Here is a 13781-nt window from a genome sequence, read left to right as displayed (position 1 = left end):
ACCTCTTAATAAGCCTACTAGCACTTAAAATAACTCATCATCAGTCATAGCATCAGTTCAACTGCCAACAACGGCTGACCCATATTTAATTTATTTACTCAAGCACCCGAGGACATAATCCGGTTCATTTGATCAACAGGCTTATTTCCAGTAATAAGAACACTTGGATATATAGTCAAAATATCAAAACCTTTGGAGATTTTTCTTTATACAAGTCCTCAAAGAGTAGGAGGTCAAGCAACTAACTGGAAAACACAATAACAATAGGCCTTATTCCTTTCCATTTCATTTATAATTTAAAACTGTTTTTTTTTATATATAAACTGCCTATAAAGGCTATGCATGTGATGTGATCACGAACATTCTTTGACTCTGGCCCTATACAAATTTAAAAACACAGTAGGCCTACTCCTGGTTAAAAATAATAATAAAATAAGTCACATTTATTTCATAATATTAATTTACAAAAGTATCCTCAATCTGATTTACGATCTGTTCTGAGTCCGTTCCGATATTTTGTCTTCAACATGACCATGGTTGAAAATCGGGATTATGGGGTAAGTGGTTGGAAAAGGCAAAGCAGCTTCAGGGCTTTGACGGACAGTTCGGGGTATTCCCTGTCAACTTTCAGCCAAAAAGCAGGCAGGCATCTCTCAGAAAAGTCTATTTTCAAAGCACTGTCACAGGACAGTTTTGCCAGGCTGTCTTGCTCTCGGAAGGTGAGGTTTGTCAGGGTGGAGTCGTCCAGGGTGGCAAACCGATTTCTTATCCAGTTTGCTGTTGTGTCGGGGGTTGGGATATAATTCCGTAGCTGAGTTTTCAGCACAGTGCTGTATGATGTCATCATGCACAGCACTTGAAAGGTGCGTGTCTGAGCTGCCTAAAATATCAGAACGATTTGGAAATGATTGTTAAGCTGCTTTTACACATACACGTAATGCCTGCTATTAGCCAGTTATTCTCCAGACGTGCCGTATATGTGAACGACATATCCTGACATTGGTGTCTTGAAAACCTCCCGAAAAAATACTACCCCTGAGTGAGGTAGTACTTTAGCCGGCGGAAATGTTAATTACCTTATATGTGAATGAGGAGTGGAATGTCATTAAGTTGCACCCTAAATGACAGCCTGTTGCCTTTTGTTCACTGAATGGTTCAAAAATATTTAAATGTAGCACTAATTTAGAGTCATTTGTGGTGAACGCTAAATGATAGGTCTTATCGTAACCCTAAAAGTACACATCATACAATAAATTACATCACATGGGTTCACAGCTGTACGCGTATATAGAAATTGCTCTTTTTTTTTTTAAACAACCTGTTTCGTTCATTACTTCACTAAACTGACACACGCTACCGCTTGCTCTCCTCGCTCGTCCACTCACTCGCTGACGTCCCTCACACACACACTGCCATTCTCGCTCACACACATACGCTACTCTCGTAACAATTATTATTTACCAGTTAGCTGAACATTCTAGTGTCCCGTCCTTCGACTCCCTGTCTTCTCATTAGCCGCGTTTACATGGCAGATCTATGCCGCATAGATTTCTATGCGGCATAGATCTGTTCCTAAAATGTGTTCCGAATGTACTGTATACATGGCAGTAACAAAAGTGTCCGTTATGTCTCTCGCGCACACCTGACACGTCTCTGGACCGGCGGCGACATAATGGATGTCTTATCACTATCGGGGATTTTAAATTTGATTTTAATGAAAGCACAGCAGGAGAGAGCTTTTCTCTGCCTGCTCCTTCAATTAAGAAGGAGGAGGACAGCGCAGCAACGTCAATTTCTCGTCAGAACTTTATATTTACCCTATGCTCCGCCGCAAACAAGAGGAATTTGGATGCGAGTCCGCAGCCAAGACTGGTGGGAGAGAGTGGTCTTACGGGAATTTAGTGACCAGGAATCCTCGAAGGTCCAATTGCGCGCTACTGCAGCTGCCATCTCTAAGTTAGGAAGTATTTTAACGTTCAGCCTGCAAAAGTACTAGTAGTAGCCTACTAATTTACAGTTATCTCGGACGCGCGCGGACACCTCGTTAATAAACACCCATGTCCCGTCGCTTAGCAACCGGACACGCTTACCGGACTACTTTTACGGAGTGATAACAAAGACGTGAATCAGGCAATAAATCCACTTTCCTTGACAGCGGTGAAGTTCGGTGTGCTTAAAAGTACCGACGGAGCTCAGTGAACTACTGCGGCTGCTCTAAGTTAAACCTCAATCTATGCGGAATAAGTTTATACATGGCGATTTAAAACGGACTACACCACCTATTCTATTCGGCATAGAATCTATGCCGAACAGATAATTGTATTCCGAATGAGGCGTATACATGACCATTTTCTATGCCGCATAGAAATCTATGCGGCATAGATGTGTCCATGTAAACGCGGCTAGTTAAACACAGAAATCAACTAAATTGGTCCCAGTGTTTGTTAGATGTGAGATGATGCAAAATAAGGCGATATCTTTCTTCGGTAACGCAGTGGTTGGTGACGCCTTTCTTCTTCGTAATTTCTTCCATTGGTCTCGAACATATGATGCATCGCTGCAGGAACATTTAAGATGATCGCGATGAGTTTTGCCCGTTCTGCCTCCAACCAAAACAAACCGGAGTGACAGCGGCCGTCCTTATCCCACCTCTTGTGAACCTCGATCCTACGTCATATCCCACCCCTTGCAAGCCCACCCCCCCTAAACCCCCTGTTGATTCTATTGATGTCTGAGCGACACCAATGTCTGCATATCGGGCATCAAGTGTGAATGACCCTCACGGTCGAACCTCCTGATACACAAATGCGGAGAAAAGTCCTCCACCCGCCTGGCCCATATCCCCATCATCTTGATTGCTGCTTCAACTTTGTCTTGCGTATCAAAAAGAGTAACCAACTTCCCCTGTAGGCTCCTATTTAGTCCATTCAAGGCCTCAAAAATGTCAGCCAGATATGCAAACTTGCCAAACCTGTCTGCATCATTGAATCGTCCAGAAAGGTTGAACTTGGTGTTAAGTAGAAACAGTCTCGCCTCATCTCACAGCTCGTAAAGCCGTGCAAGCACCTTCCCTCTTACAGCCACCGCACCTTGGTATGGAGCAGCAATTGCCGGTTCTCAGTGCCCATCTTGTCGCATAAAACTGAAAACAGTCTTGAATTCAGTGGATGGGCCTTGATGAAATTGACAGTTTTCACTGCTTCATCCACAACGGTTTTGAGATCGGGACGCATTATTTTGGCTGCAAGGGACTCTCTGTGGATGCTGCAGTGTATAGATTTCACTTGCGGAGCAACTTCTTGCACACGTTTAGGAAGACCGCTGTGTCAGCCTACAATGGCTGCTGCCCCGTCTGTGCCTATTCCCACACATCTTGCCCAATAAATCCCATGTTCTGTGATGGAATAGTTCAACATGTCAAAAAGTGCCTCTGTGGTTGTGCATGTCTGCAAAAGTTTACAAAAGAGAAAGTCCTCCTCTATTTCTCTCTTGTATTCATACCATACGTAGGCGAGCAGGTTGGCAAGGTTAGCTATATCGGTTGATTCGTCCAACTGAAGGGCAAAAATGTACTGGCTTTTATCGGCGATATTAGCTGATCCCTGGCCATCTCCTCCATTCTGCACTGCGCAGTGATGTATGATAATGGAATCAAGTCCATTTCAATTCACTTCCTTGAGTGTATTTGGCATACCTTTTTTCACTGAGAGTCGGGACACCCTGTACGAGACTTCCACTGCTTTAGCAGTAGCGCCACCAGCAGATGTCGATTGCATTACTTTCTTGCTTGTGCAGTATACCTGGAGCTTGCTTTTGTAAAACTCAACTGGCTTGGACTTAGTGTCCCATGTTTGGTTCCGAAATGCTGGCGAAGATTTGAAGGTTTCGTGCTCTCGTTAGCCAGTGCCTCGTAACAACAAACGTAAACGGGCAATGGCTCGTCACCGGGGCCAGTGAATCCTAATGCTAAGTAGCTTTAACAGTATTTTCTTTTCACCCTCCTTTTCTTTGTTTCTTTATGAGGAATCTGGCTCATAGATGCCTCTGACTCTGCCCCTTGACACCGATCTAGCTTTTGGTTCTGACGGCACTGGGCTTCAACGTTCCCGCCTAGCACCACTAGTCCAAAGATTCTGCAACGCTTTAATCTTTGCCCCAGCCTATTTTAGTAATCACAAAATAACTTCAATTTAATTTAAATTTTTATATCAATATACACATTTAAATTGTTATGGTTAATTCCGGCTAAAATTAATGTTTTTCCACGGACCACCTGCAGTACCGTCACAGACCACTGGTGGACCACACTGAGAATGAATGGTCTAGACGGTAACGGCATCAACGACAACAAGAGTGTTGAGAAAGGGCAGTTAACTATGAATAGAAGGGAAGGAAGTGGCCATGGGCAGGAGATGACATTGCATCAAAGGCATCTTAACAATGTTTGATGGAAAACCTGTAATACGGCTGCAGGGCTACTGATGACACGGTACACTTACACTGTGAACAATGTACGCGTTTAGCATTTTGCCAGCTATGTCAAATACTTGCCCTGTTTGTTTTAAGGCTCTTTTCAGGAGCACACAATATGAAGTTCCTTACAAGATGAAGTTGTATTTCAGACCTGTCAATATAAAAATACTTTTTTTCATGCAAATCTCTCAGAAGGTTTTCCCAATCTTAATCAAATCAATGTAGCATTTCAATTGTGCGTATCACTTGGTACTTAATCTGTTGTGATTTGTCTTCTAGAGGCACAATGTACGAAAGCTCTATTTGTTCTATTTGTATTGTTTGTTCAGTTGGTGAGTCATTTTAACAAAATACAGGTGAAATTCTAAACCCATCGTCCTCTTCCGTACACACACACTTACTGACTCATGCTCGCATGCACAGGCCAAGCACTATCATAATCAATCTATTTTAGCTCTGTTACAAATAACATAATTTGGTCACATACTAAAGCCAACACCCTGGGTAAGGTATGGGAATTGCAACCACATGTCGTTTCTTGAATGAACTCAAATCCCTTTATGACAAATCCCTGGTATGACAAATAAATTACTTGACTACTATAGAATATTTTCCTAATGGGCTCAGACTGTTCCCACAATTTCTGTTTTTTTTCTGACATTGTTTTGAAATCATAGAATTGTTTCTGAAAAACATACTGTGTTGAATCGAAAGTAGTAATGATATGACAAAGGTGGCTGGATATAGATTGTATTCTCTGTTGTGTTTGTGGAGGAAACAGATACACAGAATCCAGGCTATATCAGGCAACATCTGAACTTTTTTTCACTCCCAGTTTGATGGCTCCGGTTTCTAGGAGACTGGTTGAAATTGGCATGACTAATGAACGACAACCTTCTACCAGCTTCTGACTAGAAGGTGTGCTGCATCATCATAAAAAGTTCACCTTGCCTTCCCTTCACTATTGGACATAGTATTTATAATAAACTTGTAAACCTCAGCCGACAAAGAAGCTTAAAACGACCACAACAGAAACAAATTCATTTGTAAGCTATTAATATAATTGTATAGATGACTATTGCGTGCTAGCCCCAGCAGTGATACAGGCTACCGTCTGGACTAGAGCAGTTTATTTTTACAATGATCTTTTATCCTATCCCCCCCTCCTCTTCTATTATTTTGTTCTCTTTTTTTCTTCTTCTTTCCTATCGTCTTCTACAATCTTGTCTCTTCTTTCCCGTCCTCTTTCCGAGGAACCACTAATAGTCATTCTGCTATGATTGAGTATCATTTTCAGCGTGTGTTATTCAGTGTTTTTCTCCCCAGTGCGTACAAAGGTTTATTTATACCTCTGTGCTCTGGTAGAGCTGGTTTCCAAACCCTGCAGATGACTGTGTAATGTGAAGTTAGCTATAGCCATTCTGTAAATATGAGGTGGTTTTGGCGACATACCTGTGAGCTGGTGTAAGATCTATAAATAAACAACATATAGGCCTACTATTTAAATTGCAGTCAGGTCGCCGAACATTGATTCCTCTTAGCCTATTTAATTCTACCTCTGTGGGTCTGTAATTTGCACATTTGGTCTCAATCCAACAAACATAGAATAACATGTGTTGCCTCTATGTTCGGAGGCATTTTATGCTGTATCCCAGTGATCTCGAAACTCTGTAATGTGGTCTATTTAAAGGCATGCAACATGTTTGAGAGGAATCCAGATGGTTGAGAAAAACGCAGACCTGTTTTCACGCGGGGCAGGTGGATGAGTCCACAGAGTTATGATCACTGGGCCATTCTGCAAGAAATATCCCGCCCAGTCAAACCCGAATTTCTTTCCACTGAGGTGTGTTTGATTTCTGAGGCTTCCTTTTTTATTTCCTGGAAATCCAGGAAGTGCTCACTGCTTAGCAAAGCTGCTTGTGATTGGTTGTCCTTGAGGGACCTGTAATCCACCATCACAGAGTTGTTGCTCTCTCGGAGCTAAAAATGAGAGCTTTCTTGTGTCCTCTGAATGTGGGAATATTGGTAACTAGTCATTCCACTGTAGTTTTCCAACCTTGGAAGACATCGCTGAATAAACAGGTCAGCTTTGGTGGTTTCGTTGTGTGACGGCGTGCCCACATCCCCAACATTAACACAACTTGCACGCAAACAACTTTTTGCCAGGAGCTATGATCAATACAATTGCAAAGGCCGCATAGACCTACATGTGGTAAAATTGCGATTTCCGATCAATACAGTTTAGTGTGACTTTGGGGGACTCAAAGAATAAATGAACAAATCAAGGAAATACTCTTGATTTGTTCAGGGCACGATCTTTCATATTACGGCTACAGTCTTTTAACAATTATGAACCCCCCCGATTAGAGGTAAGCAGCATTGGCATTCGCTTAGTATTAAAGGTACACTGTGTAGGAATTACTCCGAACTAGTTAAATAATGACAGTAAATTATGTTGCCATGTTTAATAATTCATTATATTGTTGTAATTATTTAGTAGTGATACATTCTTTATTTTATTTTTCGATGTGCATGCATTGTCAGTGATCATAATTAGGAGATTCACAGAGAGGGCGAGGTCAGAGAGGCAGCGGATCGGCGGGAGGTAGCCTATGCTGCTATCCACCAACGAGGCTGTTTAGGCTTTTAACTAAACGTGTTTCACTGTTATGCTGCCTATGTAAGAAATTACACAAAACGTAGTAATATAAGAAGTAGTATGGTAAGTACTATAATATAAAAATAAGAAAGTCTTCACGCAGGAGGTTAAGTCTGATTATTGGCCGAGGTGATTTAACACCAATGAGAAAATATTAATGAATGAAGACATTGATTTGAGCTATTACTTAAAATGCTGCAGTGTCCCTTTAACGTCCTCTCACAGTACCTAGTGCAACGAGGTCACACAAGAGAGTAGACCTGGATAGGAATCCCTGAAATACTATTAGCATCCCCCCGTCACCGCTATGTCGACTAGGGCATGTCAGCGCAATGTGCACAGGAATTTGTGTTGACTTGGAGCAGCAGAGCTACAAATAACTGCAGGGTTTCAACTTTATGCAGGCCTAAGAACGACTTCCCCTCCAGGCTCCCGTACAACATAAACAGAGCCGAGGGACAGGCAGTGCTGCAGCTCCTTATACAACCTCCACCGCTACACATGTTCTCGCTGGCCACATGGAGCCCACGGCCCGGAGAGGGGAAATGTTTCAATCAGGGCTGCACTCGCTTCGCTCTGTCCTTCTGGCGTGGACACGGACCGAAACCCCAGGCCCGGGCCACTGACCGCCTCGACTGGGTGCTTTTTAAAACTGAATAGAGGAGGAGTTTAATGTTATAAAAAGAATGCACACCATGAAGCCTTGAATTAAAGGGTCCTTCCCACTAGGCTACAAGCCGATAATGAGTCACAACTCAGTATGGGAGAAGGGGGGGAAGTCATATCTTATTAGCCCCTCCATTAGTATTATGGAGGGGGTCAAGACATGTGTTTTACTACCCCGTGGTGTCAGGAGGGTAAAGATTTTTTTCTTTTTAAACCCGTCTAATATTATCGGCCACGTAGCGTTTTTTCGTACTGAAACTGAAATCGGTCTTTTCTGTGGCAACGGCCAATGAGAAGAAACAATCGCCCCGACTAACAGATTTCTCTTATCTGGATTAAAATGTTGACTATCTGGTTTTTATGTCTTAACCTGCTGCTTAATAACCAGAGCAACAATATTGATATGGGGCTTGAAACATTTGTTTCAGTAGGAATGGCTTTCACTGATACTTACATCGAACATTGTTCATGTACAATGTGCGGTTCGTTAGAGGCGTCGATAAATCCATATTCCATCCGTACAGTTAGTTATATTTCTCTGATCTCTGTGACTTTTGAGAGCTAATGTGTATTGAACTGAAAATACTGAATGCCAGATGAAAGGACCTTATTGAAATACACAAATACTGTTTCTTGATATGTTTACAAATGACCTCATTCCTGTCTACGTTACTGGACGTCTTCCCGAAAGGCCTGAGAGAATCTGGTAGTGGCTATCATTCTCCCTTATCAGTCTCTTCAGAAGTTTATTGGATTGGAAATGTTATGCATAAGTGTTGAATGTTCTGTCCAATTTGACACACACAACCACACAGACAGAGAGAGAGAGAGAGTCTCAAAGTTCATGTTGTGCAGGACTCATCCTAAACCTTTATTCCCCTCCTCCTAACTGTCACCTTGCAGGCTTTTGGAAACGCAAAGACAGCCCACAACAACAACTCCAGCCGCTTCGGCAAGTTCATCCAGGTCAACTACCAGGAGAGTGGCACCGTGAGGGGGTGAGGCTGTTCTTCTAATGGACGGGGGGTTTCCACTGTCGTGTCTATCAGCATTGTGTTCCATAGACAGATGCGTACATGCATGCATAGTTTCTCTCTCACATGTAAACAGTTGTTACAGTTACAAATGGAACATTTGTTCTGTGTCAAGTTGCTTTTAATGATAAACTATATTTGATCCCCCCCCCCAGAGCTTACGTTGAAAAGTATCTCCTGGAGAAGTCGAGACTCGTCTATCAGGAGCACAACGAACGGTAAGAGATGAGCGGTGGTGTCTACCCTTTGTTCTTCTCCTCTTTTCCCAAGTGGCCAAGGACTTTGCCACTTTAGGTGCAATAATTTCACTATTTCATCAGAGCCATCACTTTCGTTCAAAACAATGTAGATTCATGAGCCTCTAAAGAATAAAACGGAAAGCAATCAAACCAAATTAAAGGTTTCTGTGTAGATTTCCAGCAAAGAATACAAATGCACGTAAAGCTATGGATGCAAAAATCAATGACGATGACCCACGTTTGAAGTAATTTTTTGTGGGAATCATCTCAGCCAATGGCTCGGGGCTGTTTTGAAATTTGCTTTTTGTCAAAATAGATTTATTGTTGAATGGCATCTGATGAAACTGCAAAAAATATTAATTTGGTCTTGCCTAAAATTTGTGGCCAGTATTTTCTCAATGGCTTGAGAGAAGAATCACTCGTAATCTATATCCTGTGTGTTGAACCACTTGAACCTTGTAAGGCCCGGACTAACCATGGGGCCACCCACTTCCTGTCTGCCTTCCAGGAACTACCATGTGTTCTATTACCTGCTGGCGGGGGTGAGCGAGGAGGAGCGCACAGCCTTCCACCTCCGGAAGCCTGAAGAATACCATTACCTCAACCAGGTGGGTCGCCACCTCTTGCTGCCACACACCTGGGATGTATGTGCAAGTCCCTTTCACATTGACTGGAGGACGTGTGTTTGCTCTGTGTGTAACAAAATGCTCACTTTTGGAGTGAGTCAAACAGAGAGAAAATTGGATCAAGCATCAGTGTGTCTGGATGCATACGTCTGATCCTGGTCTCTTTCTCCGTTTGTTTGTTTGTTTTGTTTTTCACTCTGGTCGTGTAAAAGGTCTCATTCCTTTTTAGATGTCATATTTAAAGACCTGTGTGTACATGGACCACATTCATCACCACAGCACTGTTAAACCCATGTACTGCTCTTAAATACAGCTCAGGGTGGCTCACTTGGACTGATTCACTGCAGACGGGGAGAAAACATGCACACACACACACATTCCTAAATAAAACTCAAAACTGGTTGACTGGCTCCATAGCGATGAGGCTAGTAAACCCACACGCATGCATTCTGTGAAATATGTAAAACACTGTCTTTTGTATCGTCATTGTGGGTCAAAACAAAAAGCTGTTTCACAAAAACAACACACTCTTATAGAAGACAATTACATGTGTGGAATGTGAATGTTGTGTGAAACTTCTGCCTGGTACGGAGCTCCAACTGTGATTGGACGATAGACCGTCTCCCCTCCACACTGCAGGGAACTTTTGTTTCTCCTCTATAGGCTCACACACACATACCTGCTAATTGGCTGTATAGTAAATATATACACGCATACATTCATTCATAGTTCAACACAAACAAGCCATTGTCATCTATCATAATACACTAACAGAATCATCTCATGAACGAATTTTAAAATAAATGCTTGCAGGATAAGTACAATTTAGTGCGTGTGCGTGTGCGCTAAACACTCTTGTATTCAAATGCACATACTTATTACTGTCAGTCTTATCTCTCCGTCTGACTTTCCCTCTGCTACACATCCCGGCCTTGGTGTGTCCATTAGAATGCTGCTGTCTTAACACTAACCCTGCAATCCACTCTACCTCAACCTTTCCAGATGAAAAAGAAAGTCCACCGGCACTGGGACAGTTACAGTGAGAGCGAGCCGGTCAGTATCCTCAGCCTTCCCCCACCGCGCGTGGGCTTCAGTGTGTTTGAAGAACACCTTAGTTTCACCCCCATAGTCACAGTGCCCTTCCCCGGTGCTCCAACACTTCCCATGAGCACTTGCACGTTCTGCGCAAAGCAACACAAACAAGCCTAGCTGCCTGTGCCTAAATATTTGTGTTGTGGTTCTTTGTGGGTTTCTTTCGGGGCACTTCCTTGTTGGTTTTGGTGGTTGATTGCTTTGTTTTTGTTGATTTTCCCCCTGTTTTACGCTGATGTTCACTCAGTGTGTTCTACGTTTCTACCCTGCGCAGTGCGTTTGTGTTCAATAAGGTTGACATTAGTCATTGACAATTCAATATCCTTAAACAAGGCAATGTTGTAGAGAGCACTCCTGACTTGTGAGGCATGTATAATAAATGAAAAAGGTAACTAGAAAAGATTTTCTCCATTTCAGGGAAATTACATTGAATGATAATCAATTACCAAAGAGAATCTTATTTGGGTTTTTTCTTTGGCTGGTGGTAGATTGACGTGTCGATAATATTGTTGAGGATAGGTTATAATCCGTGATATATTATTATTTCTAGATCTAGTAAACAGCCAATGTAGACGGTGCATGTTATTGTCCATATACGTCAGCTGTGAATTGGACTTGCTTGGTTCTTAAAGGAAATATGAATCGTGTTTTGTCTGAAATCCTCTACCATCTTGCAACAGGATGGTTGAAGGGTTGCATCAGTATTGCATCCACAGTGAAGTTAGGAACAGCTGCTTATGTCCGACATGTGGAAACAAATGTCAGACACACCATGTTGATGTGTGGAATACAAGGTTTTCTCTTTCTGAGGATTGTCCTTTTATACTCGCATAAACAATGGATGGATAGTACATAGGTCTGTCTTTGTAGATTACAGTTGTTGGCTTGAGATATCCCTTTGTGATGATCAACATGCACTTCACATATTGCTCCAAAAATGTATGAAAATAGAATGGGGATCTTTCTAGATGCACCATTAATCACGAATATGCGTAGGGTGATGATCATTTGTTTTCAGTGACTAAGACAGAACTCTGAGATCTGGGAGCAGCTTTTAACGGTAACCAGATATCCTAGGTAGGAGGCTTGGGAAGGCTAAACACTCCAGTGTGTGTGTGTGTGTGTGTGTGTGTGTGTGTGTGTGTGTGTGTGTGTGTGTGTGTGTGTGTGTGTGTGTGTGTGTGTGTGTGTGTGTGTGTGTGTGTGTGTGTGGCTCTGGCTTGTCTTAAGCAGAGGTAGTCTCCCCTCATCTGCCTTTTCTTTTCCATCAGTTTGGTTTGTCCTGCGTCTCAGTAATATAAAACTTCACTCACAAATGTAGCCTTTTTCTGCGGCTTGCCAGTTTTCCATGGTTTGCGTTGCCGGAAAAGCCGGGCGCCGTTTTCCACAAAAAAAGCAGAGTACTACCCCCTCCTCACCCCCCACCAGCACAAATCCATGCCTCATAATGATAACCCTCCCTTCAGAAGGACTTGCTTCCTCTCTCTGCGCTTTGCCACAGTTTCTTGTCTTGTCCGATTCTACGATTTTAAAACAGTAAACAGAATGAGACCCTCATTTATGTATCGAGAACAATTTTGCCACAACCAAGTTTGACACAACCGTATAAATGTCAAAGGGTTTGTGTATTGGGGATGTCCAAATTTAGCAGATGCCCCTGAACCCAATACCTCACAATGAAGCCCAGCCAAGATGTTCAGCAGATGTCTAGCTTATGAATAATATGCTGCAGTAGCCAACCATAGCCTGTAGCCTGTCCCACGTGGGGGAATGAGTTGAAGTGCGTTGTCTTGGTAACTAACCTGGTGACATGCAGTGTCCTTCTTGTGGTCGCAGGACTGCTTCACAGTGGAGGGGGAGGACCTGAAGCATGACTTTGAGAGGCTACAGTTGGCCATGGAGATGGTGGGCTTCCTGCCGGCCACACGCAAACAGTAAGACGCACAGACACAGAGAGACACACGCATTCAAAGAGACATGCATACAAAGACACACACACACACAGACACCAACACAGAAAGACACACACACACACACACACACACACACACACACACACACACACACACACACACACACACACACACACACACACACACACACACACACACACACACACTGTCAGAGTTGGTCCTCGTGGAAAGTTGCACCTTCTTGCAGGCAGTTTCTCCAGGTGGATCTGTGTCATACAGACGGAGAGACGGACACAGAGAAAGTGTGCAGTCATTGTACATCTAAAATCCTCGTTGTGTTCTAGTATAGATAGATAGATAGAACTTTATTGTCATTGCACATGTTACAGAGCAACGAATTTACCAGTATCACTGGCTCACCCGTCTCTGTCCGTTGTTTCAGGATTTTCTCCCTGCTGTCTGCCATCCTCCACCTGGGGAACATCCGCTATAAGAGGAAGGCCTACCGGGATGAAGCCATCGACATCTGCAACCCGGAGGTGCTGCCCATCGTCTCGGAGCTGTTGGAGGTGAGTTACCATCTATTGGTCATTGGTGTCATGTTGTCTTTCTTCATGTTGGTTTGTGTTTCTATTCATACAGGTGCATCTCATGAATGTGAATATTGTGGAAAAAATTATTAACTTCAATAATTCTATTTAAAAAGTGAAACTCGTATATTATGTCGATTCAATGCACCCACAGTAAAAAATGTCTTAACCTTAATTAACCTTTCCACAATATTCTAAATTTGAGATGCACCTGTTTATATAAATAGGGGGACAACTGGAGCGCGTTTCTAAAGACGCTTCGCGTCTCTTTGCAGTTGTTCTAAAGTCCTCCGTCTAACATGCCTTTAACCACGCAGACCAGATGGTCTGCCTACTTGATGAATTCGGGATGGTTTCTCAGCCATTCCTGTCAAATAAATCAAGATACAATTTTACAGCAGGCATTTTAATGACCTCATCTATAACCATGTGAGCCTGCTTTGAGGGTGAGAGGTTAAAGGGGGCATATCATACCACCAGGTGTGAGTG

At 42.8% G+C, this 13781-nt stretch overlaps 1 protein-coding gene across 5 annotated transcripts in view; it reads left to right on the top strand.

Moving 5' to 3' along the window:
• myo9aa (myosin IXAa) overlaps nucleotides 1-13781 on the top strand; it is a 79945-nt gene that overhangs the window by 31150 nt on the left and 35014 nt on the right. For 4 of the 5 annotated variants that reach the window (XM_030376459.1, XM_030376460.1, XM_030376456.1 and 1 more), the window contains exons 3-8: nucleotides 8702-8796; nucleotides 8988-9050; nucleotides 9580-9679; nucleotides 10700-10750; nucleotides 12626-12723; nucleotides 13145-13271. In XM_030376459.1, coding sequence (XP_030232319.1) covers nucleotides 8702-8796; nucleotides 8988-9050; nucleotides 9580-9679; nucleotides 10700-10750; nucleotides 12626-12723; nucleotides 13145-13271 — 534 coding nt within the window. The remainder of the gene's footprint in view (nucleotides 1-8701; nucleotides 8797-8987; nucleotides 9051-9579; nucleotides 9680-10699; nucleotides 10751-12625; nucleotides 12724-13144; nucleotides 13272-13781) is intronic. The other variant, XM_030376458.1, reaches the window with a different exon arrangement.

The sequence above is a fragment of the Gadus morhua genome, chromosome 14 (assembly GCF_902167405.1).
Source record: "Gadus morhua chromosome 14, gadMor3.0, whole genome shotgun sequence".
NCBI lineage: Eukaryota > Metazoa > Chordata > Actinopteri > Gadiformes > Gadidae > Gadus > Gadus morhua.
Note: the sequence above shows the minus strand (reverse complement) of the source record. Positions and strands in the feature narration are given on the sequence as shown.